We start from the raw sequence: 26,905 nt of genomic DNA, 5'->3' as shown, positions 1-26,905 counted from the left end.
GACCTGGATCTTCAGAATCTAAAACTGAGAACGCTGAATTCATTCATGTGCAATTTTGGTTGCTAATACATACTTGCCTTATCCAAATAAGCCTATAGATACTTTGGTAATGATTCACCTAATGAGTGCTGACTGTAAAGCACCTGGTTAAATGTAAGACAATCCTAGGTTACTATTACCCAAGCTAATTGCACTTTGATCATACAATGGGTTGTGACTCATTTGTATTTATTTTTGCCAGAATCACTGAAATTTAAATGATTTGACTTAATACATATTCATGTCCACTTACCACTCACAAAGTCACATTGTACTTTGTGTTTTTAGTTTAACTTTTCTTAATCAGGGGCACTAAAGAGGGTGAATTTGACTCAAGGTTCCTGCCCTATGATGTGATAACTTATGTTTTTGATATACCTACTTTACAATCATGTTCTAAATAAAGTACTGCTAGCTAGTATGCATTCAAATATTGTGGACCTGTCCCTTTCAATTTTGCAATGTAGAAATAACGAACACATGAGCTGCTGCTCTAACAACTTTTGGCCTTTATCACTCAAACTACAATTCCCACAATCCCTTTCACGAATAAAATTCTGACGTAATCGAAAACATCATGGTGGACTAGTGTGTGTGTGCATGGTGCTAGACTTGGATTAAAACGTCGACCATATGGAATATATGTCGAAAAACTGATAATTAAATACGAGGTTTGTATTTTTATGGATTACGATACGTATTTGGAGAAGAGGAAGTTAGTATTACATTACTTTCCTAGGCGTCCAAAGAAAGCGTGACTGCGAGCTAACTGTTAGCAGGTTTACAACTTTTAGCACGCTAATAATGCTCATTCGTCGTTACTACTATGTAAGACATGCTAGCTAACAAAATACAGTGAGATGAAATTGTAACTACTTTATCTCACTTTACGTTTTCTGGTGTATTTCCCTAGCTAACTTACCCGTGGTTGTCAGCTATGGTATGTGACTGACGCGTAGCTGACGTTAGCTAGCTGAGTCAGAAGATAAGTGAGCCAGTGAGTGACATTTGGCAGCTGAGCAGACTTCTTGCAGCAAACCGATGCATTTAGTAGCTAACTAGCTTAGACACAAGCCATTGATGGTCATTTGCCATATATGTAATACAAGTTCGTTTGCTAGCAACCCTGAGCTCTGTGTTTCTTATAGCTAATGTCATCATCCGTGTCACAGCCTCTCTGCAGTAGGACAGAATGCTTCGCAGATCCAGGATCAGTTTTCGCCCGAACGTCAGGCCAGCAGGYAGAGGGCCAGCCCCAGCCTCCTCCCAGGACACTCCACCTTCCCAGGAGGCTCCAGCTGCAGGCTCCCAGGCCTCCGAGGACCTTCCCCAGGCAGGGGGCCAGTGCGTGAAGGACACCACCACAACTGCAGTGCTAGAAGCCTCCACAGAGTCCACCACACCCAGAGAGTGAGTGCCAATCGATCAATGGGGGAAAACGGGGATACCTAGTCAGTTGTACAACTGAATGCCTTCAACTGAAATGTGTCTTCTGCATTTAATTCAACCCCTCTGAATCAGAGAGGTGCAGGGGGCTACCTTATTCAACATCCATAATTGAATCAAATGTATTATAGTCACTTTTACAGCTAAATGTGTAAATGCAGAGGTGTGGCTGTCAGTGACTGTTCTGGAGGTTTATAATCTCTCATAGGATTTCAAATKTTGTTGTAGAATTGAGAACTACTCAAGGTAACATGGGTCGTACACATGGTTTAAACTAGTCTGATGAATTAGGCTGTAATACACAATTAATTTGTACATGCAGCCTGTAAGTTAATGCCTGCGAAATCGTGTAAATGTTTAATAAAAAATACATTTCAACTTAGTATACCGGTTGTCTGTGTGGTTTGTCCTAAATTTGCAAAAAATTTGAGACAAAATATCCACAGGAAAGTATTGTTTACCAGATAATTTTTTTAGAGAGCCTGTAGGTATATGATTTGGCACCAAGGTAAAGTTTGTTTTGTATTGGATTTTTTTTTTCATTTCGTGATTAGCTTTGAACTAAGCATGCCATGACAATGAAGATGTTGTATTCTGAATCAGGGGATGATGGAGAACAATCCACACTTTAAATGATTTAAAACATTTGGAAATCCAAAGAAAAAATGGAAATATATGAAAAAGTCACACAAAAAAGGTCTGGATTGTTTTCCATCCTCCCCTGATTCAGAATATATCATTTATTGTCACAAATTTCAAGCAGCTAAAAGACAAACCGCACAGACCACCTGKAGAGTAAGTGTAAATGTATTATACATTCTGGCTCATAAGGAACATTTACACAATTTTGCAGGCATTGGCTTCAGGCTGTATATACATATTAATCAGACTAGGTTTAAACTTGGTTTTGCCCCAACAACCATCTTCTGACTGTGGTKCAGTGTTGCTCACGTATTAGCTTATTGTCTGCATTGTCTCTGACCTCTGACTGTCTTTGGTATAGGGATGGAAAAGACCCAAATGGCGAGGCTTCCAGCAGCACCCCMTCTGCCGGTCTTCAAAGGAGGAAGCGGTTCTCTGTCATGCCAAACCTTGCCAAACCCCGGGTGGCCGCCACCCCAGCCCTCACCCGCTCCTCCCCCAGGACCCCCAAGTCCCCTATGAGAGCGGGCACTGAGACTCCAGCTCCAACCCCTGAGGCTCCAGAGGCCCCCAGACAGACAGATTCTGGACCCCCACAGGGCATGAGATCCCCAAGGCGGAGGCCCTCTGGAGGTAGTAGGCAAGCCAAAGGACAGCCCAAACCCAGGCCACTGTCCCCAGCTTCCCCAGGCCCTACAACAACCTCTCTGGGGAATGTGGCAGTGGAGGACTCATCCTTRTCACAACAGACCCCGCAGGCAGCAGGCAAAGGCAGCATCCAATCAGATCTCCTGAAAAAAACACCAACCATTAAAGTTCCATCCACTYCGTTAGAGATGGTCCCATCATCCTCCCTTCCAGACAAAGAGGGTATCTCAGTATCAGAGAGAGCTAAGACTCTGGTCGCCAGGTCTGTGTCTGGTGGGCTCACCGGGCTGGCACCAGGGAAGTCCAGGCTTAGCAGGTTCCTGAATGACCCAACAGACCTACAGAGGTTGGCTAAGGCCCGGAAGCTCAGAGAGYTGCTGAGACAGGAGATGAACAAGGAGAAGGTGAGATTGGTTTTAGTCTCACTGGTGATCTTTAGTTCAAAGAATAAAGTGATGCTAGAAAGGTTTTGTATAATTTCAGCCAGTCATTTTTAAAGTAGCGCTCACGAGGCGAAACGGGTCCCCAGTAATTGTGCACAACTGTATTCAACATCATCCATTTAGTCTCATATGTTACGTCCTGATTTTATTTTAAAAAAATTGATTAGTATGTTACAAATTCCAATTCGTACAATGTTATTAATTTGTTTGTGCTTAAGATCCCGTTCAATCTATAATGTAATCTTGTGAAGCTAACAACATTATGCATGTTTGATAACACACAATCTGCACAGAATGTAGGATTATTATTGCAAATTGATRTGTTAAACGCTTCTCTAGGCACTGTCAATGTTTGAAGATACCAAGAACTGCAACGAATTTGCATATCTCATACACTCACACTGATTGTGTTTAGATAGCAGAGGTTCTTCAGTTAAACCAGTTGTTGCTGTCACCAAGAGAAGCTGCTAGATGACAGCAGAGCACAGTGTTTACTGTCATTGTTTAGATGCTTGTCATACCACTGAATTTTAACATTGTGATGTTTTGAATGTGCAGAAACGGAGCAAAGCCAAGGTGTGTGTGAGCGAATACACACTAGATCCCTCTAAAATGACCATGAGAGATCTCATCTACTACCTGCCTGATACCAACCCCATGACGTAAGCTCAGTGGGTGTGAGTCTGGGGAGGGGGGGATTTGTTGGGTACAGTCAGTGTAAATCTATGTTCTATTTTAAAGGTTTTTCTGAAGCGTAAGTTCCCTGTGTTGTGTTTTCCTTCCAGGTCTTATCTGGTAGAGGAACAGAGGGAGAACGAGACTGTCCTCCCACTCACCCCACCAAGAGAAGAGTAAGACCGTATCATGCTCAAGTTTATTTTCCATTTCTAGAAAATATATATTAGGCAGGCAATAAAGTGTGTGAAATATCATCTCACAGTGTAACAACCAAGGTAGCTGTGCTATTTAACCCAATTGAAATGATCATCTTTGTCTTGTACAGGTCACCTGAAAGACCCCCAACACCGGAGGCCCCAGCTGAGACAGCCAGCCAGGGAGATGAAGATGAAAATGAAGATGAGGATGACGATGGGGTGATGGTCCCGCGGGTGAAGGTGGCAGAAGACGGCTCTCTGATCATCGATGAGGAGAGGTCAGCGACGTGTCTCAGTTTCCTAATTGAAAAGCAATTTTTTATTTACTTCCTGAATTGACTTCCTGATTTGACTGAATTGGACTTCACCCCAATCCTGTTATGTTTGGATGTTACCTAACTTTCTCCCCCTGTGTGTTTGTGTGTGTGTCCCAGTTTGACGGTGGAGGTCTTGAGGCAGAAAGGGCCCAACCCAGCTGATGATAGAGACCCCATCTTTGAGCGTGGTTCCACAACCACCTACTCGAGCTTCAGGAAGGGGACACATGTCAAGCCCTGGTCCAACAAAGGTCTGTCTGAMAGCCACTACTTGGGTCCAATAGAACTCTACTCTATCCCAATATTTACTTAATCATCAGTTACACCTTAGTTTACCTGCGTTTGTACATGTTGAAACCAAAAGTCCTACTAAAACAAAGTCTTTGTGTTGTTGTTGTTGTTTCGTCAGAGACGGACATGTTCTTCCTGGCCATCAGTATGGTGGGAACAGACTTCTCCATGATTGGACAGCTGTTCCCTCACCGCGGTCGCACCGAGATCAAGGTATCACTGACACTGTCTATAAATTACCTGTGTAATTTACTRTAGTGTTATTCCTGATTTAGCCCCATAAGTAGGGCCCCTTGTTTTGGTTGTTCATGTCACATAACCTGGATTTTAAAGGCACATGGCAGTAAAAATATATATATACACTACTGGACTATATTCAAACTGGAAACCGTATATCCTGAGGACTCATTTATTGTATCTGGGGATTTTAACAAAGCAAATTTGAGAACAAGGTTACCTAAATTCTACCAGCATATTGATTGCGCTACACGCATGGGCAATACCCTCGACCACTGCTACTCGAACTTCCGCGATGCATACAAAGCCCTCCCCCGCCCTCTCTTCGGCAAATCCTACCACGGCCCCATCTTGCTCCTACCGTCTTATAGGCAGAAACTCAAACAGGATGTACCAGTGAGGAGAACCATTCAACGCTGGTCCGACCAATCGGAAACCACGCTTCAAGATTGTTTTTATCACGTGGACTGGAATATGTTCCGGTYAGCCTCAGAGAACAACATCGACCTATACGCTGACTCTGTGAGTGCATTTATWAAGAAGTGCATTGGAGATGTTGTACCCACTGTGACTATTAAAAGCTACCCTAACCAGAAACCGTGGATGGATGGCGGCATTCGCGCAAAACTGAAAGCACACACACCACCGCATTTAACCATGGAATGAGGTCTGGGAATATGACTGAGTATAGACAGTAGCTATTCCCTCCACAAGGCAATAAAACAAGAGAAATGCCAGTACGGGGACAAGGTGGAGTCGCAATTCAACGGCTCAGACACGAGACCTATGTGGCAGGGTCTACAGTAAATAACGGACTACAAAAAGAAAACCAGCCACRTCACAGACACCGACATCATGCTTCCAGACAAACTAAACTCCTTCTTTGCCCGCTTTGAGGATAATACAGTGCCACCGTCACGGCCGCTAACAAGGACTGCGCCCCCCTCTCCTTCTCTGTGGCTGACGTGAGTAAAACATTTAAACGTGTTGACCTTCGCAAGGCTGCTGGCCCAGACGGCATCCTTAGCCGTGTCCTCAGAGCATGCGCAGACCAGCTGGCAGGTGTGTTTACGGACATATTCAATGYTCCCTATCCCGGTCTGTTGTCCCCACATGCTTCAAGATGGCTACCATTGTTCCTGTACCCAAGAAGGCAAAGATAACTGAACTAAATGACTAMCGCCCYGTAACACTGACTTCTGTCATCATGAAGTGAATAGAGAGACTAGTCAAGGATCATATCACCTCCACCTTACCGGCCACCCTAGACCCACTTCAGTTTGCATACCGCCCCAACAGGTCCACAGACGACGCAATCGCCATCACACTGCACAMTGCCCTATCCCATCTGGACAAAAGGAATACCTATGTAAGAATGCTGTTTGTTGACTACAGATCAGCATTCAACACCATAGTACCCTCCAAGCTCATTATTAAGCTTGAGGCCCTGGGTCTCAACCCCGCCCTGTGAAATTGGGTCCTGGACTTTCTGACGGGCCGCCCCCAGGTGGTGAAGGTAGGAAACAACATCTCCACTTCGCTGACTCTCAACACTGGGGCCCCACAACGATGCGTGCTCAGCCCCCTGCTGTACTCCCTGTTCACCCATGACTGCGTGGTCATGCACKCCTCCAACTCAATCATCAAGTTTACAGACGACACAACAGTAGTGGGCTTGCACCGCTCTCAACCACAAAGGCTCTCCAGAGGGTGGTGCGGTCTGCACAACACATCACCAGGTGCAAACTACCTGCYCTTCATGACACCTACAGCACCCGATGTCACAGGAAGGCCAAAAAGATCATCAAGGACATCAACCTCCCGAGCCACTGCCTGTTCACATCGCTACCATCCAGAAGGCGAGGTCAGTAAAGGTGCATCAAAGCTGGGACCGAGAGACTGAAAAACAGCTTCTGTCTCAAGGCCATCAGACTGTTAAACAGCCATCACTTACAGAGAGAGGCTGCTGTCTACATTAAGACCCAATCACTGGCCACTTTATACAATAACATGCCAAATAATGCCACTTTAATAATGTYTACATATCTTACATTACTCATATCACATGTATATACTGTATTTTATACCATCTATTGCACCTTGCCAATGCCGCTCGGCCATCGCTCATCCACATACTTACATGTACATATTCTCATTCACCCCTTTAGATTTGTGTGTATTAGGTAGTTGTTGGGGAATTGTTAGATTACTTGTTAGATATTACTGCACTGTCGGAACTAGAAGCACACTCGCATTAACATCTGCTAACCATGTGCATGTTACACTTAAGATTTGATACCGTTCAAAAGTTTGGGGTCACTTAGAAATGTTCCTTGTTTCTCCATGAAAACATACATGAAATGAGTTTGCAAAATGAATAGGAAATATAGTCAAGACGTGACAAGGTTATAAATAATGATTTTTAATTGAATAATAATTGTGTCCTTCAAATTTAGCTTTCTGTCAAAGAATCCCCATTTGCAGCAATTACAGCCTTGCAGACCATTTGGCTTCTAGTTGTCAATTTGTTGAGGTAATCTGAAGAGATTTCACCCATGCTTCTGAAGCACCTCCCACAAGTTGGATTGGCTTGATGAGCGCTTCTTACATAACAAACGGTCCAAGCTGCTCCCACAACAGCTCAATAAGGTTGAGATCCGGTGACTGTGCTGGCCACTCCATTACCAGCGACTGCTTCTTCCTTAAATAGTTATTGCATAGTTTGAGCTGTGGCTTTTGGGTCATTGTCCTGTTGTAGGAAGAATTGGCTCCAATTAAGCGCCCGTCCACAGGTATGATGGCGTTGCAAAATGGAGTGATAGCCTTCCTTCTTCAAGATCCCTTTTACCCTGTACAAATCTCTCACTTTACCACCACCAAAGCACCCCAGACCGTCACATTGCCTCCACCATCCTTGACAGATGGTGTCAAGCAGTCCTTAAGCATCTTTTAAAAAAATTCTGCGTCTCACGAATGTTCTTTCTTTGTGATCTGAACACCTCAAACTTAGATTTGTCTGTCCATAAAACTTTTTTCCAATCTTCCTCTGTCCAGTGTCTGTGTTCTTTTTGCCCATCTTAATCTTTTCTTTTTATTGGCCAGTCTGAGATATGGCTTTTTCTTTGCATCTCTGCCTAGAAGGCCAGCATCCCGGAGTCGCCTCTTCACTGTTGACGTGAGACTGGGGTTTTGCGGGTACTATTTAATGAAGCTGCCAGTTGAGGACTTGTGAGGTGTCTGTTTCTCAAACTAGACACTCTAAGTACTTGTCCTCTTGCTCAGTTGTGCACAGGGGCTTCCACTCTTTCTATTCTGGTTCGAGCCAGTTTGCGCTGTTCTGTGAAGGGAGTAGTACACAGCGTTGTACGAGATCTTCAGTTTCTTGGCAATTTCTCGCATGGAATAGCCTTCATTTCTCAGAACAAGAATAGACTGACGATTTTCAGAAGAAAGTTCTTTGTTTCTGTCCATTTGAACCTGTATCGAACCCACAAATGCTGATGCTCCAGATACTCAACTAGTCTGAAAGAAGGCCAGTTTTATTTGCTTCTTTAATCAGGACAACAGTTTTCAGCTGTGCTAACATAATTACAAAAGGGTTTTCTAATGATCAATTAGCCTTTTAAAATTAATTTAAACTTGTATTAGCTAACACAACGTGCCATTGGAGCACAGGAGTGATTGTTGCTGATAATGGGCCTCTGTACGCCTATGTAGGTATTCCATTAAAAACTCTTCAGTTTCCAGGATCARAAGTCATTTACAACATTAACAATGTCTACACTGTATTTCTGATCAATTTGATGTTATTTTAATGGACAAAAAATTTGCTTTTCTTTCAAAAACAAGGACATTTTTAAGTGACCCATAACTTTTGAACGGTAGTGTATATTTTTATATATATTTCCACACTGAGGTTGGAATAATACTGTGAAATTATGAAAATGCCCTTTTAGTGTAAGAGCTATTTGAAAAGACTGCCATAAATGTCATCTTGTTTTGGTGGGAGGATGTTTTGGCGGGAGTATGTTTTGGCCTTCCATRATACCATGTGGTAAATTAGTTAATAGACCACCAATGAGAAAGAGAGTTCCCAAYCTCCGCCAATAACAGCAAATGTTCAGTTTCCCCTCCCCACTCCTAGACAGTCCTAGCAACATTTTTGCTTGAGAAATTGCCCATTGACCATTTTAATTTAAAATAATCACAGTAAGATTCTTAATTTGATTTATTATTATTTTATTTTTTTCTCCCCAGTTTCGTGGTATCCAATTGTTAGTAGTTACTGTCTTGTCTCATTGCTACAACTCCCGTACGGGCTCGGGAGAGACGAAGGTCGAGAGCCATGCGTCYTCCGAARCACAACCCAACCAAGCCGCACTGCTTCTTAACACAGCGCGCATCCAACCCAGAAGCCAGCCGCACCAATGTGTCGGAGGAAACACCGTACACCTAGCGACCTGGTCAGTGTGCACTGCGYCCGGCCCGTCACAGGAGTCGCTAGTGCGCGATGAGACAAGGATATCCCTAMCGGCCAAACCCTCCCTAACCCGGACGATGCTAGGCCAATTGTGCGTCGCCCCATGGACCTCCCGGTCGCGGCCAGCTGCGACAGAGCCTGGGCTCGAACCCAGAGTCTCTGTCTCTGGCACAGCTAGCACTGCGATGCAGTGCATTAGACTACTGCGCCACCCGGGAGGCCCGATACTTAATTTTTTACCTCAGAAATTATTTTATATTGAGAGAAATAAAACAGGTGCATTGGACCTTTAACCATTAAATAAAGGTTTTTCATAAGACTTTCCCCTTTTCTTTTTATGTCAGATGGTCCAGCACCATCCTTATACAATTGCTTTCATTTTTGGTGTAATTCTCATTTCTGGAAAAGGCTTAAAARGATTTCAATCCAGGTCATGATCAACCAAAACAACAGGCCCTACCCATAAGGTATACGGGGTATTTGGAAATAGCCACGGGATGGTTTTTCAATACCGTCAAAACTGTTAACTATTTCTTTGAAGTTTTTCAATTCATTTTAATAKTTGTAGCTACTTTTTAAGTAAATACCTTCAGTCAACTTGTGTAATACGTTAGGAGATTAAGCAGATCACATTGTTCATTTCACCTGTCACATTGTTACATTATTAAGGTTACCGTAGTTCCCCAGAACAGTTGAGCCAGTCAAATGTTTGTTTGTAAATAGTTTAACGGGAGAAAGCGGGAGCAGGTCCARCTGTGTATTGACAGGGGTCGCATTTCTTTGAAAGTAACGCTTAACATGTTTTCTTCAATAGAGTGATCAGGGATGTGCAACTATAGTTTTCCTTCACAGAAAATGCATTAATGCAACACATTCGGCAGAAAATAGTTTCATTTTTATCAGCTGGCAGCCACACAAGTAAATGAGATTACAGTGAAAAAGCGAGGTATTTTTTTTGCTAAAATGATGCATGGCATCATATTTTTATGTTTATCATAGAAAGAATGTTGCCAGGTACATTTCCTTATGTTTTGCTTAAAGTTMATCTGGCATTTTACCTTAGAAAAGTAGGCTGGCTACACTGAGAAAAGTACCAGAGAAAAGTAGCTACACGTCAGTCAGAGCGCTGTCTGATGATAGAATGCCCATTCGTGAATTCTCATCTGAGTGGAGAAGTGCAACTGAAGCACAAGATTTGTCTGATGCCGAGCAGAACTTACAATAAGGAGCGTTTTAGGTCTGCGTTCAAGCTTAACTTGGTAGTTATATGTAAGTGGCTGAATAATTAAGGTAACAGGGCATCATATTGTGTTAGCTTTCTGCCTTGTTTAAGAAGTCAAAGCCCTTTGGATGAGTTATTTGTACAGCTCTCTCTGCTATCTTGATCTCTTTGTGTTTTTTCTCCTCTCCGTTCTTGGCCCGTCCTCCCCCCCCCCCCCCCCCTCTTTGTGTTTTTTCTCCTCTCCGTTCTTGGCCCGTCCCCCCCCCCGTCCCCCTTCTCAGAGCAGGCAGGCTTGTTGCCCGAGCGACTTCATTTGCGCTCGTTAGCATATTTAGCTAGCAGCCTCCATGGAAATCCGCTATTACTTGCACTCATTTTGTTAGCATTCTGGTAGTGGATGCCCAATGGGTTTTTCTTTTGTGTGTTTTTGGCACCCTCTTGTGTACTAAGTTGCTAATACCATAAATCCCAGGATGAGAAGGACGGTAATGAAGATCTGAAGGTCTGGGTACCGCCCAACCCTAAATACTGTAGATCGGGGCTGTAGCACTATACAACTGTACTAGGTTGTGTTACTGCCGGTTTGTAATTTTGTCTACTGTTTTTGTGTCTTTCAGAACAAGTTCAAGAAAGAGGAGAGAGCAAACAGCTGGAGGATAGACAAGGCCTTCAGTAAGTTTGAAAAACTTTTATCAGAAGGAACTTACTATACTCAGYCGTTATAGACGTGATTCGGGAATCCAATTCTTGGTCCAATCTTGGTCTTTTCTCTGTTCTGACTGCACTGTTGGAGCTAGGAACACAAGCATTTCGCTACAGCCGCAATAACATCTGCTATATATGTGTATCTAACCAACAAAAAATGTGATTTGATTTAGAGGAGAAACGCAGGCTGGATTTTGAGTTCTTCACTGGCCTCCTGGAGAAGATCTTGGCTGCAGAAGCAAAGAGGAACAAAAATAACAAGTCCCCCACAGAGAAGATACGGATCAAGAAAAAAATCAAACAGAAAGGTAACTAAGATACATTTCCTTGTTTACTACCTATTTGGTCATGTAGGGAGTTCCACCACAAAGTCAATGCCTGAATTTCTCAGAGGGGGTTTTAACAGACAGCTATGTGTTGCATCTCATATGGCATCTCTCACCTATGTAATCTGGTGAAATTGTTGTGATTTCTTGAACATTATTCATCGTTAAAAGGTAGTAATGTCTTCAGCCCACGCATTAGCCGTCCTTGCTCCCTGTATGAGTCTCAATATCTCTGCTCTCGCTGTCCGTCAGAAAAGAAAGCAGCGAAGCAGCTGAGCGACGTGGAGGAGGAGGGGTTAGACGCGGAGATGGACACAGAGGAGGTGGAGGAGGAGGGAGAGAAGGAGAACGAGAACGTCTCTAACGAAGTGACCACACTTTCCTCCTCTCCCACCCCGAAGAGAAAACGCAAAAGTAGGAATGGAGGAGGAGAGTCCTCTCCTGAAGAAGCAAAGGATGGAAAGAAAAAGAAGATCGACCTAATAACAAGTGATCAAGGTGCAGTAGAACTTCCACGACTTCAGTGGTGCTTTTCACAGTAGCCATATAACAAAGTGAAAATATACAAAATCTAGTAACTCATTATTTATCTTACTTACTGCCGTTGTTTCCTCTGCTTCCTCAGAAGAGGCTGGTGTACCTGAAGATTCTGAGGCAGGGCCTCCAGAGAGGTAACACTTGCAGTTTGTAAATGTCAACTATTTTGTTCTTTACATTAGGAGAAAAAGTGTCAAGTGCTGAAATTTTTTTTTGACTTCATATTCATCATCTCCAGCACCACCCCAACATCAACATACACTATACATACAAAAGTATGTGGACACCCTTTCAAATTAGTGGTTTCGGCTATTTCAGCCACACCTGTTGCTGACAGGTGTAAAATGGAGCACACCGCCATGCAATCTCCATAGACAAACATTAGCAGTTGAATGGCCTTACTGAAGGGCTCAGTGACTTTCATCGTGGCACCGTCATAGGATGCCACCTTTCCAACAAGTCAGTTTGTCAAATGTACGCCCTGCTAGAGCTGCCCCGGTCAACTGTAAGTGCTGTTATTGTGAAGTGGAAATGTTTAGGAGCAACAGTGGCTCAGCCGCGAAGTGGTAGGCGACAAGCTCACAGAACGGGACCCCTGAAGCGCGCATAAATCGTCTGTCCTTGGTTGCAACACTCTACCGAGTTCCAAACTGCCTCTGGAAGCAATGTCAGTACAAGACTTGCTTGTCGGGAGCTTCAAGAAATGGGTTTCCATGGCCGAGCAACCGCAAACTAGCCTAAGATCACCATGCGCAATGCCAAGTGTCGGCTGGAGTAGTGTAAAGCTCGCGGCCGTTGGTCTCTGAAGCAGTGGAACCGCCTGCACAGAGTCCTGCACAAGACCCTGACCTCAACCCCATCGAACACCTTTGGGATGAATTGGAACGCTGACTGCGAGTCAGGCCTAATCGCCCAACATCAGAGCCCGACCTCACTAATGCTCTTGTGGMTGAATGGAAGCAAGTGCCTGCAGCAATGTTCCAACATCTAGTGAAAAGCCTTCCCAGAAGAGTGGAGGCTGTTATAGCAGCAAAGGGGGGACCAACTCCATATAAATGCMCATGACTTTGGAATGAGATGTTCGACAAACAGGTGTCCATATACTTTTGGTCATGGAGAGTCCTCTATGAAAATAGTGTTTCTATGTTTTGTGTGGGAAAAGAAAGAGAAAGATAAGTGTTTCTAATGACATCCTCAACCAATTAGTAGGCAATGCCTACTCACAATGGGTTAAAATATCATGATGCACACCGATGATGTCACTGGAAAGACTTATCTTCCTCTATCTAACAAAACATACAAATGTGCCATTTTCACATATGTTGATGTTGGGGTGGTGCTGGAGATGTTGATTATGAAGTTGAACATTTTAGAAATGTCCCTTTAAAGGTGCAGTATGCAGATATCGCTCTGCCATTTTCCATTTTGCTAAAAGTCTATTRGTTTGCCTAATTTCAGTTTTTGTAGAGAATCATTGTGCCATCTAAACCCCTGTGAAATATTTTTTAAATATTGTTTTTTCAGCTGTTTGAAGCTGGTGTACAAAACCGAACGTAAAAGACGCAAAAACTGAATTTAAGAACGGGACACATAGAAATAGTGTACATAGAACAGATCTACCGCTTCTTGGACTTGCTTTCAATGCGAAAGAGAGATCTATAACTCGCATTTCTATGTGAATTTGGTCAGGTCGCCCAAAAGATTACATATTGTAGGTTTAATAATTATGATGTATTTTTTTATTAGTTCAAAGCAGGCAGAAGGGCCTGTGGAAGCAGCCAAGGGACCTGTGGTGATCAAACCAGCCCAGTTGTCCCGTGGCCGATCCCAGAGACCTCTTCCTAACCTGGGTAGGAAGTGGGGCCAGAGGGGCCCCGAGCCCAATACCAAGCCCAACGTTAAAGATGGGGCCACACCTACAGAGGAGGAGAACACTGAAGAAGGGCTGTCTGAAGAACAGGTAGGTCTTTGTCCTGTGAGGAAAACCCMATTTTTAACAGTGTAAATAGAGCTTATATTCACTCCCAACATCATTGTGGACAAAAAACTTCCCCTGGTCATAAGACGCACACCAATCACAGAGAATTGTGACTTTCTTTTTCTTATTAATCGTAAATGTTTGTAACATTCTATAAACCCTAAGACTTGTCTGAACCTCAATAGCTGAAAAGTAGTTGAGTGTCTGTGTGGTCCAACCTCTACCTTAACTTACTTTCAGGTAGATAAAGATGCTTCTCCTTCAGTCAGTCAAAAGGAGAAGAAGAAAGCTGGTGAACTCTCTTCATCTGAGGGAGAGGAGGAAGAAGCCAACGATAAACCCATCAAACCCACCAGGTACACACACGCACACTGATCCTACATAACTGAAGAGGGTCACAGCCATAGAACGGCAGTAAAACKAACTATGTTAATGTCTTTCAGGTATGGCAGAATACCCAAAAAGACACAGCTCTTGAATTACCCTGCAAAGGAGGATGGGGACTCGCCCTCAGACTCTGCCCCCACTCCTGCCTCAGACGGATCCCCCTCCACTTCTTCCTCCACCAAGCCCAAATCCAAACCAGCAACCAGGAGGTCCAACATCAAACCTGGCCCAGTCCTGCCAGGTAGGAAGGGCCAATCAGCGGCTAGGAAATCCAAGCTGGTCACCCTCAGGGCGTCCCAGTCTGAAGATGAGGATGAAGATGAGGAAGAAGGAGCATGGAGAGAGGAGGCGCAGGCCGAGGAGGACACCCACAATCCCACAAGCCCAGAGGAGGAGAACCAGGCACCTGCGTTCATTCCCATGAGCCTTCGCTCGCCACAACCTGTCGCCACAGAGGTTGAGGAGACCATGGAGGAGGTGAAAGGGGTGACACACTTACCATTTTCACACTACTGAGCTTAGCTGTAATGCACTGGCCTGGTTACGCATCCCCTATAATTGCTCCACCATAATTGCACCATAGTTGCTGGAAGGGTCAATGTGTAAAGAACAAATCTGAGCCACTATGGAATGGGTTGGCTCAATGCTTTGAAAAAGGTTTGTCTACTGTCCCAGGGATCTAGATCYTACATAATGGATCTATTTGTATTTATTTTTAGGTTATTTTATTATTTTATCCTGTCACAGTTGCATCCCATTGGTTTATCCATTTAATTCACTCTCCGACTTGCTATTCACAAAGCTGCTTTAGTTATCCTACACTTTGGAAACCCAGCACAACCTACCCTGTGTATGTCTTTTTATTCATTTATTTATCATGCATGGTTTTTCTGTCCTGTAACCTCCCTTCCTTCCTTCCTTCCTTCCATCCTGTCATCCTCTCCCCCGCTCACAGCTCGATATCTCCGTCAACGTGCCTGATGTCCTGGGTATTTCCCATGATGCATTCTGCCCTGACTCGTCATGCGAGCGGGCACAGGGTGGTGAAATGGGCACAGTGCCCTGTGAGCATCAGTTGGACCTGTTAGTAGTAAGTCATCATGTGCCCTCATGTGCCCTGTCCTGTTTGTCCTGTCTGTGTCGTGTGGACAAAATGTATWTCCCTATACATCACTACCATCCCTCCTTCATCCATGTTTTTGACCAACATTTTGTCATCAATAGCTAGGTTTCCATCCAATTAGTGACAGATTTTCATGTGAAAATTCTAAAATCTGCATTAAAGAATATAGGCATTTTCCTACCAGAGATATTTCAATGAAACAGACTTATTGCGGATAAAAGGCTGTGTGTGATGACGTAGTGCACATAAAAATAACTTTTACGGTTAAATTCCCAAATACCGGGGGRRAAAACAAGTTAAATGGSTTTWCATCGCCTTTTCAACTCTACTGATAGTTCTGTCACAAAAATAWAAAGAGTTATATACCAACTGTGACCACTCTAGTCTTGTCACAAGCGCTGTAGCCAACAGCTCGCAGATACAGTGTGGGWTGCCYACCAACATTATGGGATTTTTATTTRTCAAAACAGCAGCCAAGCATCGATCATCATGTCACCAGAATAAGTCCCTCAATATTTATTGGAAAGGAGCATCAAACTCATCACTGTGCACTTTCACCACCCTGTGAAGTTTATTTTAAGTTATTTCATCTGTAGCCTAATAACCTGCATGCTTGGTAGTGGGGGGACCACACATCATCTCGTGACTCAAGTTTACTACGTTCTGATGGGTATTATATTATTATTTGCGCATTAAGGCGGTTCTCACATAATACATTTTCCAGACACTAAAAGATCCCACCATGTCGAATGAACGAATTCTCAACATTTCTGAAATTGTACCAGTATTTACTGTTTCCATCAGTCCGTTCGTGAYTTTTTTCATGTGTCAGGCAATGGTTGGATAGAAATCTGGTTATAGTATCACATTTGAGATTCAGTATATAGCACTTTTCAGAAGTTCTCTGTGTTAAATTGAGATGACTGGGTCAAGCATCCAATTGTGTCAAGCACGGCTGCTATATTGCTCCAGACTGTGTCTATGTTATGAGGACTAATGTTTTTGTTTTCTTCGTTCTAGGACGTGATAGACTTCCTGTCTCCAGATAACATGGAAGGTAGGTTGGTCCTTTCAAGAGCTGATATCTATTGTATCCTCTTAAGTAAAAAATATATACAAAATATAAACGCTCTCCCTCACACCACTAACTATAGAATGTTAAACTGTTTCTCTTCTCCTCTCCCCTCTTTGTTCCAGTATCTGAGGAGAGCTACAAYGAGGCAGCTAGAACCCTTCTGGCCATTGGCAACCTCACCCACCTGTCTCAGGCAGCTGAGGCCTTCACTGCAGGAGCAGATGATATCATCACGGAAGAATGTTCCAATGAGGACCAACTGTACCAGATGACACCACAGCCCACTGACCAATCACAAACTAGCACCATTCCTTCTGAATCTCTTAGGGTCACTGAGGCATCACGAATCGCTGAGGATTCTGTACCTGTTGCCATGTCAACAGCCTCTATCCCAGTCTCCAAAATAACAGCCTCTGTTATAATTACCATGGCAACAGCCTCAGTCCCAGTCACCACGACAACATCCTCTGCTCCAGTCACCTTGACAACAACGTCCTCTATCCTAGTCACCACATCAACGGCATCTGTACCAGTGCCTCAGAGCAGTGATACTCCCACTCTAGAAACTCCACCCATAGAGGAGGGGCCTCTCAGACAGATGGAGGGGACTGATATTGGACACGCCTCCAAGATGGAATCAGGTTCTGAAGTGTYAGAGGGCTCAGAGCAACAGACAACCTCACAGACCAGGAGGAGCCACTTCCCTAAGGTCAAACCCAACCTGGGAAGGGCTGCTAGGACCACACAACCCAAACAGACTACCACCACACTGTCAGAACCACCACAGACTACCACCACACTGTCAGAACCACCACAGACTACCACCACACTGCCAGCACTACCACAGACTACCACCATACTGTCAGAACCACCACTAGATTCTATGCTGAATATCACCACAACCTCAGAACCAGAGCCTACCATGAATATCACCACAGAACCACCACTGCCTACTGAGAGTATTAACACAGAGTCAGAAACACAGCCCAAACAGAGAACTACTGCACACTCAAAATCACACTCCAAGCATCAGCCCACCACAAATATCATCCCACACTCAGAACCACTGCCCATTCAGAAAACCAGACAGCGTATTCAAAACCACAGCCTGCATTGAATTCACCACCAAACACACTCTCAAACAACAATCCACACAGAGTACCACCATACTCTCACAACCACACGCCACCCAAGCCTTGAGCAGCCAGGTCCAGTTACACTCAGACCCAGAGCCCCAGTCCCAGAGTCACCTCTGTGGTCATCAGAAGAGGTGAAAGGTCACGATGGCCGTAAGGGAATACTTCCTCTTCCCTCAGTGCTGGAGGTCCCAGTCAGGACATCAGACTCAGACCAGCCCAAACAGACAGGCCCTCAACCGTAGGGCCCGTTTACCTAAACCCAAACCCAACTTGCGTCGTGCCACTACACACCCTGCAGTCAGGTACCAGAAAGCAGGCCAAACCCTGAAGTCCAGACACCAGATGTGGCTTCCAGACCCACATCTGAGGTCCAGAGACTAGATACTGGACCCTGCCCTGAAGTCCAGACACCAGAGGAAGCTGATGAGGTTCCATGGAAATACAACAGATCCACCAAGTCGTCCCCCTTTCTGACATCATCGTACTACCCAGGTAAGGCTATTATAAATATATCTATTGGTTTAGCCTAAATGCTATTTATAATTGAATGTGTTCCAACAACTATGTCTGATTTGTTTGCAGTTGCATACCACAGTGGGTTTTTAAAGGGTGTGTGGTGTGTGTGATTTTATTTCATAGGAGGAAATACAACAGATTCACCAAGTCATCCCTCATCCACCCATAGAGGAGGGGCCTCTCAGACGAGGGAGGGGACTGATATTGGACACGCCTCTCAGGTGGAATCAGGTTCTGAAGTGTCAGAGGGCTCAGAGCAACAGACAACCTCACAGACCAGGAGGAGCCACTTCCCTAAGGTCAAACCCAACCTGGGACGGCTGCTAGGACCACTCAACCCAAACCCCAACTGACTACCACCACACTGTCAGAACCACCACAGATACCACCACACTCTCAGAACCACAGCCATTCGAGAGAACCAGAATAGCTCATTCAAAACCACAGCCTGCATTGAATACCACCACACAGTCAGAACCGCCCCAGCCCACACTAAATTCCACCACAAACACACTCTCAACAAACAATCCACACAGGTACCACCATACTCTTCACAACCACAGCCCACCCCAAGCTTGAGCAGCCAGGTCCAGTTACACTCAGACCCGAGCACCAGTCCCAGAGTCACCTCTGAGGTCATCAGAAGAGGTGAAAGGTCACGATGGCCCTAAGAAAATACTTCCTCTCCCTCAGTGCTGTAGGGTCCCAGTCAGGGACATCAGACTCAGACCAGCCCAAACCGACAGGTCCCCCAACCCGCAGGGCCCGTTTACCTAAACCCAAACCCAACTTGGGTCGCACGCCCAAGCCGCTACACGCTCTGCAGTCCAGGTACCAGAAGGCAGGCCAAGCCCTGAAGTCCAGACACCAGATGTGGCTTCCAGACCCACATCTGAGGTCAGAGACTAGATACTGGACCCTGCCCTGAAGTCCAGACACCAGAGGAAGCTGATGAGGTTCCATGGAAATACAACAGATCCACCATGTCGTCCCCCTTTCTGACATCATCCATACTACCCAGGTAAGGCTATTATAAATATCATCTATTGGTTTAGCCTAAAATGCTATTTATAATTGAATGTGTTCCAACAAATATGTCTGATTGTGTTACAGTTGCATTACCACGTTGGGTTTTTGAAAGGGTGTGTGTGTGTGTGTTGTGTGTGTGTTTGTGTGTGTGATTTTATTCATAGGAGGAAATACAACAGATTCACCAAGTCATCCTCATCCACCCATAGAGGAGGGCCTCTCAGACAGATGGAGGGGACTGATATTGGACACGCCTCTCAGGTGGAATCAGGTTCTGAGTGTCAGGGGCTCAGAGCAACAGACAACCTCACCACCAGGAGGAGCCACTTCCTAAGGTCAAACCCAACCTGGACGGGCTGCTAGGACCACTCAACCCAAACAGACTACCACCACACTGTCAGAACCACCACAGACTACCACCACAATCTCAGACCACCACACACCTACTGAGGAATATCACCACAGCAACCCCAAACCAACACAAACTACCATCACACTGTCGGAACCACCACTAGATTCTATGCTGAATATCACAAACCCTCAGAACCACAGCCTACCATGAAATTCACCACAGAACACCACTGCCTAATGAGAGTATTAACACAGAGTCAGAAACACGCCCAAACAGAGACTACCGCACACTCAAAATCACACCCACCACACATATCATCCCACACTCAGAGACCACAGCCCATTCAGAGAACCAGAGTACGCATTCAAAACCACAGCCTACATTGAATACCACCACACAGTCAGAACCCCCCAGCCCACACTAAATTCCCCACAAACACCACTCTCGAACAAACAATCCACACAGAAGTACCACCATACTCTCAAAACCACAGCCACCCCAAGCCTGAGCAGCCAGGTCAGTTAACACTCAGACCCATAGTCCCAGAGTACCTCTGAGGTCATCAGAAGAGGTGAAAGGTCACGATGGCCATAAGAGGAAATATCCTCTTCCCTCAGTGCTGGAGGTCCCAGTCAGGACATCAGACTCAGACCAGCCCAAACAGACAGGTCCCCCACCCGCAGGGCCCGTTTACCTAAACCCAAACCCAACTTGGGTCGCACCGCAAAGCCGCTACACGCCCTGCAGTCCAGGTACCAGAAAGCAGGCCAAACCCTGAAGTCCAGACACCAGATGTGGCTTCCAGACCAATCTGAGGTCCAGAGGACTAGATACTGGACCCTGCCCTGAAGTCAGACACCAGAGGAAGCTGATGAGGTTCCCATGGAAATACAACAGATCCACCAATGTCGTCCCCCTTTCTGACATCATTCGATACTACCCAGGTAACGCTATTATAAATATAATCTATTGGTTTAGCCTAAATGCTATTTATAATTGAATGTGTTCTAACAAACATGTCTGATTGTGTTGATTACCACAGTGGGTTTTAAAGGGTGTGTGTGTGTGTGTTGTGATTTATTCATAGGAGGAAATACACAATCTCACCAAGTCATCCCTCATCCACCCATAGAGGAGGCCTCTCAGACAGAGGGAGGGGACTGATATTGGACACGCCTCTCAGTGGAATCAGGTTCTGAAGGGTCAGAGGGCTCAGAGCAACAGGACAACCTCACAGACCAGAGGAGCCACTTCCCTAAGGTCAAACCCAACCTGGACGGGCTGCTAGGACCACTCAACCCAAACCCCAACTGACTACCAGCCACACTGTCAGAACCACACCCCATCAGAGAACCAGAGTTGCTCATTCAAAACCAACAGCCTGCATTGAATACCACCACACAGTCAGAACCCGCCAGCCCACACTAAATTCCACCACAACACACTCTCAAAACAACAATCCACACCAAAGTAACCACCATACTCTCACAACCACAGCCCACCCCAAGCCTTGAGCAGCCAGGTCCAGTTCACTCAGACCCATAGTCCAGAGTCACCTCTGAGGTCATCAGGAGAGGGAAAGATCACGATGGCCCAAGGAAAACTTTCCTCTTCCCTCAGTGCTGTAGGGTCCCAGTCCAGGGACATCAGACTCAGACCAGCCCAACAGACAGTGCCCCAACCCGTAGGGCCCGTTTACCTAACCCAAACCCAACTTGGGTCGCACCGCCAAGCCGCTACACGCTCTGCAGTCCAGTACCAGAAGGCAGCCAAGCCCTGAAGTCCAGACACCAGCATGTGGCTTCCAGACCCACATCTGAGTCCAAGAACTAGATACTGAGACCCTGCCCTGAAGTCCAGACACCAGAGGAAGTGAGACGGTTCCCATGGAAATACAACAGATCCACCAAGTCGTCCCCCTTTCTGACATCATCGATACTACCCAGGTGAGGCTATTATAAATATCATCTATTGGTTTAGCCGGTTGCATTGCCACAGTGTGCTTTTAAAGTGTCTGATCTGTGTGTGTGGTGTTTGTATTCATAGGAGGAAATGCAACAGATTCACCAAGTCATCCCTCTTACTGACGTCATTGATACTACCCAGGTAATTCATTGTATTCCTACCGAAGATGTCTGGTTGCGTGTAGAAATGTGCTCCTAAGATATGCCTCTCATCTGTGTGCGTCCGATGTTTATATTCACAGGGCGATATGTCTCTCTTTACGGAGGGAAGCTTTTTCTCGCAACAAAGTGATGCTGTCTTCATACAGCACTCAGAAACGTCTGTATCGACTGCTCCGTTGGACCAGGCCCAGTCAGACCCGGATGAGCCTATATTCATCCTCTCCCTGACTGAAATCCCAGTACTTCCCACAGGGGAGGAGAATGGCTGCACATCCCAGACCCTCTCCGAGCCTTTCTTTTTTCTACCAGTCGCAGGCGCTCAACTGCAGCAGAGGTCAGTGCCTGTCAGTCATCGCTAACCCCTTTTCCACTCAGTTTCCCCCCCCAAATGCAAAATATCTCCCATATGAATGTACATTTTCTCCTCTCTCCCCCTCTTTCTTTCTCTATTTCGTCCCTGTTTTGTGCGCTCCGTCCCTTCACCTTGCAAATCCTTCTCTCCTTCAGCAGTGATATTGTTGCCCCTGGWGGTGGTTTGGAGAAAGGGAATGCTGGTATCCTCTGTGAAGTCCCTGAGCCTATGTCAGTGGATGAGGTCCTTCCTCAACCCTCATACACCAGTATCAAGGAAGTGGAGTCTGGCTCCACAGCGGGCCCAGTAGGTGTGTGTGCCTCGGCCAAACCCTCAGAAGACTCGATGGCTGATGCAGCGACTAGTGAGGACACATATCCTCCTTCTAAGAAGAGGAAAGTGCCAGAGAGAGCCAGGAGAGGTGGGCACGGAGTACACAGTAGTGCATCTAATACAATGTGTGAAACACTTGCTCTCCATCGTCTGTTTGTTTGTTCGTTCATTCATTCGATTCCGTTCATCCATCCATTTTATTGTGTAATATTCTCCTAAAATAATTCTGTCTCTGCTTGTGTGAAGTAGACAAACTGCAGGTGAGACCTAACACTGCAGTAAGGAAACAGACCAGTCGTTCGGCCCCTGCCAAGGAGGCTGTGTCACCCGTTACCCCAGACCAGACCACCTCTTTGACCACTACCACCCTAGACCCTGACCACCCCACTGCCTCCAGTCCCCCGGCCCAGCCAGGCCCCTCCGTCACGGGAACCGCATCACAAGAGGTGGTGGCTGATGAGCCACAGCAGGGGACTGTGGGCTGTTTAGATCGTACAGAGACAGAGCACACGCCGACTGGAGGGGAGGACAATAGTTCAGGGGCGGAGTCTCAGGCTGCCCGTCAAATTACACCGCTGGCAATGAGTGGCCCCTTGAGCAGGTGATTTGCCTGAAATTCATTCGTTCTTATACCTGTCACTCTCTATCTCCCCCTGTTTGTCCCCCTGTTACTATCTATTAGTTATGAACTCCTCAATTAAAGGTGGAGTCGTAAGTAGCTAAAATGACCTGCTGTTGTATTATAGTTAATTGACAGGACACATTCGATTGTCTTCCATTGATTAGGAGTGTTAATAATTATTGATTTAAATATTTTGGATATTCCTTCCCCCTACAGGCCTGGTAGGAGACCCAGGGGATTCCTGTCTTTCATGTCCAATAAGAACAYCTCCCCTGTAGCTTCCCCCCCCCGATGTACCAGAGCAGCCACTCGGAGGCCCCTGGTCAACACCACCCGCCCAGGGGGGAAACGGGCTGCTCCTGCACCTTCCACCACCACCACAACCATGCCTTCACCTTCCACAACGCATAACACCACCACCCCCACTAGAGCCACCAGAACCACGACTATGCCAGATTTTTCCRCCAGGGTGCCTCGGGAAAAACCCTCTGATGTCCTGGCCTTACACTCAGACCCAGAGCCCAGTACTTCCCTGTGTACTACAGCTACTGAGGTAAAGAGATGGACAACATCTGGTGATACAGTATTTTACCTATGAACTTTGCAACAAAAAAAAACATCAACCTACTGTCGTGGGTATGATCTTGTATTTATTTTTGTTACACAACGATGAGAAACAGAACCCTCATTGTACTCCTGTCCTACTCTCTCTCCCTCCCCATCTCTCTCTATCTCCACCAGTCTTCTCAGGTGCCAGCCRCCCAGCCCAGCGCGTCTCCCTGTGTGGACAGCGGTTCAGCAGACGAGGAACCCATCAACGTGTCCCAGTACTTCTTCAGTGACATCTTCACCGAGGTCGAGGAGAATGAGGGATGAGAGACGGGAGGAAGGGAAAGGAGATTCAAGAAGGCACTCTTTGACTCTTTGTTTGAATCAAACTGGAGAACAAAATGTTAAGTACTTAAGAAAACATGTTTTTGTATCTACCACTGAAATTACGTTTCTGCTTGCTTGTGTTTATGCGAACAAGGTTTCATGCTTGCAGTGAACAGATTTGGTCACAAGATGGCAACAGTGAAACCAAACTAGGGAAAATTCCTCTTCAAATTTTTTGGGGGACCAAACTGCCGCGCCTTGAAGCTAATTTCCTATATTGAACGATTACGTTTTTTGGCTCTTTTACCCCAATCATATCATCTAGCCTATTGAGTAATCTATTCATTCTAATAACATATTTATATTTATTTGGTTTACATTTTTTCAAACCACACCAAGCTAGACAGTCATGATAATTTCCCTMTTGTCTGCATGAAGGAGAATACTTGAAATCAGTGTCACCTCACTCTACTACAGAGTCTTCCACATTCAAATTTGTGTTCGTATTTGAAATATTGTTTACATAGGTAGCCATTGTCTTAACATGAGCATTGTGTATGTATATAGGTTTATTATAATTTAGATCAGATATATTGGAGGGGTATGTACGCTTGACGTTTACTTTGGTTTTTCACTCTTCGTGCATGAACAAGACCCGGCWTTGCAGCTTGAGGGGCGCCACAGCGAAGTCTCTTTATTTCATGCTCCCTGAAGATACAGGAAATATAATTTCAAATGGCGCTGGAACAGAATCCTCTAGTTTAATCCATGTACAGTGACAAACTCACGGAAACAGTGCACAGATCATGAGTCCAATTTCAGTTCTCAGTTATCGATTATGTTCTGCAGCCACTGTTGGTTCAAACTAACATAGCTGTTCTGTAGYTCATGTAAAATATGTGAATAAAGTTTTATACGTTAACGTCTACTTTATGTTTCATGTGTTGCGTTAACAGATGAGAAAATAACATTTGATAAGTAGGCCTTGGCCCAGTGCCGCCTTTTTAAGGGCCCTAAGCAAGATTTAGCCTCCCACCTCCCCGGAATTTTTTTTAGTGCCTCCACTTGGCAGTGGGTCATTTTTCAGTTAAGAAGAAATTGTTATTTTACAATGATGGCCAAACCCTCCCCTAACCCGGACGACGCTGGGCCAATTGTGCGGCGACCTATGGGACRCCCGGTCACAGCTGGTTGTGATACAGCCCAGGATCGAACCAGGGTCTGTAGTGACGCCTCTAGCACTGAGATGCAGTGCCTTAGACCGCTGCGCCGCTCAGGGGCCCTTGATTTATGCCAAATTCATATGATATCAGTGTGAGTGAATAACAAAATCAATTGGGAGGTCAGTCCCCCTGAGCACATGCCCTGCGGTCCGGATGGTAATTTGGTTATGATTACCTACCAATTTAAGAAATGTTAGCTGACATGGGTTAATTGAGTGACTGACAAAAGAAGTGGAAAACTGTTTATGTACTACCACATTTTTTTAATTGCACCTTGTGTTTTCTACTTTTCTAATTCTCAGCAGTACTTTAAGACCCTGACTGAGGTTTTTTGGTCTGGGTCCCCTAGTGGCCAAGGGGCCCTACACTCAGCTCGTAGGGAGAGGTGGCTTTGCCTAGGCCTACTTGAAAGGGAAAATGTAGAGCTCTGTTTTGACATTGGTCTTCTGCCAGTTGACCAGGAGGAGGCAGTCTAGCTGTACAATTATGACTGCTTTTTTGCAGACCAGCTATGCAGCAGAACCTTATGRCAACATAAGAAATCTGTAACAAAGTTATTCAAAAACACATTGTGCAGATATCTTAGTTAGGCTCAACAGAAGTCGAGAGCACATCTCAAAAGCCTTTAAAGCTTTTGCTGTGTGTGCATGTGTGCATAGGGGGATGGGGGAGGAATGTGCAGATGTTTCATTCCCAAGCAGCATAGAGAGGCAGGGAGATCGTAGGGGTTGCTAGGTGACCTCACTACATAAATATTCCACCCTCTCACAGGCAGTGCCCCTCTTCTGTTGGTCCATATTGAATACGGATAGGGTTATTCACTTTTATAGATTCTGCTATTGAATTAATCAGGGGGTTTCCAACCGTTTCCATCCTGCCTAGATAAAAAAAAAATGAAAACACTGCATCAGAAAATGCTGGGGGGAGGAGATATAGGAAGACAGGCTCATTGTTATGGCTGGAATRGAATCAATGGAACAGAGTAAAATGTGTGGTTTCCATGTGTTTGGTACCATTCCTTTGATTCCAATCCAGCCATTACAAYGAGTTTGTCCTCTTATAGCCCCTCCCACCAGCCTCTTCTACTGTGCATCACTTGCCAATCAATGATTTAAGCCAGTATAAACTCATCACTGTCTGTCTCTGATTATGAACAAGCAATTGTAAAATGGCAAATTGTGTGCATTACACCCACCCAGGAGCCAATTAAGTCCAAATATAGGGAATATGGGAATAATGTATCCCATAGCTGAGGGTGCTGYAGCACCCCCTGAAAAATCAGAAGAGRAAAAAAATACAACAATTGGGGGAAAAAAAGTTATACTGTGAGCCTTTACTAGTATTAACGGAACAATATAGACGTTTGTAGCACGGGCAAAAAAAAATAATATTAAAATCTCTGCTTTGGCAAGAATGGTAGTTGTATAATTTAAGAACAGTATCTTGCAGGATTCAGTAGTTGAAATAGTACGAGTTGTTGCCCTGATTGTTTATCTGTGATTGTCMTTCTAATGGAATCCAGAAAGTACAAAACCCTGTCCTCAAACATTTACATCAAAAGGTGCA

At 45.2% G+C, this 26,905-nt stretch overlaps 2 protein-coding genes across 7 annotated transcripts; both read left to right on the top strand.

Moving 5' to 3' along the window:
- Positions 1-73: 73 nt before the first annotated feature.
- LOC111961307 (transcription factor TFIIIB component B'' homolog) lies at positions 74-20,686 on the top strand. 5 transcript variants are annotated; one of them, XR_011477201.1, is made up of 19 exons: positions 74-710; positions 1,212-1,449; positions 2,489-3,179; positions 3,777-3,880; positions 4,004-4,069; positions 4,222-4,371; positions 4,528-4,661; positions 4,820-4,914; positions 11,258-11,312; positions 11,519-11,653; positions 11,924-12,169; positions 12,297-12,342; positions 13,955-14,172; positions 14,431-14,542; positions 14,630-15,050; positions 15,529-15,663; positions 16,717-16,753; positions 16,894-17,984; positions 20,329-20,686. XR_011477201.1 is itself a non-coding variant. In XM_070440734.1 (18 exons), the coding sequence occupies exons 2-18, from the start codon at positions 1,232-1,234 to the stop codon at positions 17,886-17,888; spliced, it is 3,858 nt and encodes a 1,285-aa protein (XP_070296835.1). In that variant the 5' UTR covers positions 74-710; positions 1,212-1,231; the 3' UTR covers positions 17,889-18,386. The 5 variants fall into 5 exon arrangements, 1 of the variants encoding a protein (XP_070296835.1); XR_011477197.1 differs by lacking the exon at positions 20,329-20,686 and adding an exon at positions 19,128-19,210 and having other exon boundaries at positions 16,894-18,095; XR_011477199.1 differs by lacking the exon at positions 20,329-20,686 and adding an exon at positions 19,128-19,210 and having other exon boundaries at positions 1,188-1,449; positions 16,894-18,095.
- On the top strand, positions 19,297-25,044 carry LOC111961306 (uncharacterized). 2 transcript variants are annotated; one of them, XM_070440745.1, is made up of 9 exons: positions 19,297-19,382; positions 20,684-20,714; positions 21,719-21,753; positions 21,854-21,913; positions 22,014-22,267; positions 22,441-22,706; positions 22,865-23,219; positions 23,457-23,793; positions 23,982-25,044. In XM_070440745.1, the coding sequence occupies exons 2-9, from the start codon at positions 20,690-20,692 to the stop codon at positions 24,114-24,116; spliced, it is 1,467 nt and encodes a 488-aa protein (XP_070296846.1). In that variant the 5' UTR covers positions 19,297-19,382; positions 20,684-20,689; the 3' UTR covers positions 24,117-25,044. The 2 variants fall into 2 exon arrangements, with proteins under 2 accessions (XP_070296846.1, XP_023839238.1); XM_023983470.2 differs by lacking the exons at positions 19,297-19,382; positions 20,684-20,714 and having other exon boundaries at positions 21,654-21,753.
- Positions 25,045-26,905: the final 1,861 nt, after the last annotated feature.

The sequence above is a fragment of the Salvelinus sp. IW2-2015 genome, linkage group LG4q.1:29, assembly GCF_002910315.2.
Source record: "Salvelinus sp. IW2-2015 linkage group LG4q.1:29, ASM291031v2, whole genome shotgun sequence".
Classification (NCBI taxonomy): Eukaryota; Metazoa; Chordata; class Actinopteri; order Salmoniformes; family Salmonidae; genus Salvelinus; species Salvelinus sp. IW2-2015.
Note: the sequence above shows the minus strand (reverse complement) of the source record. Positions and strands in the feature narration are given on the sequence as shown.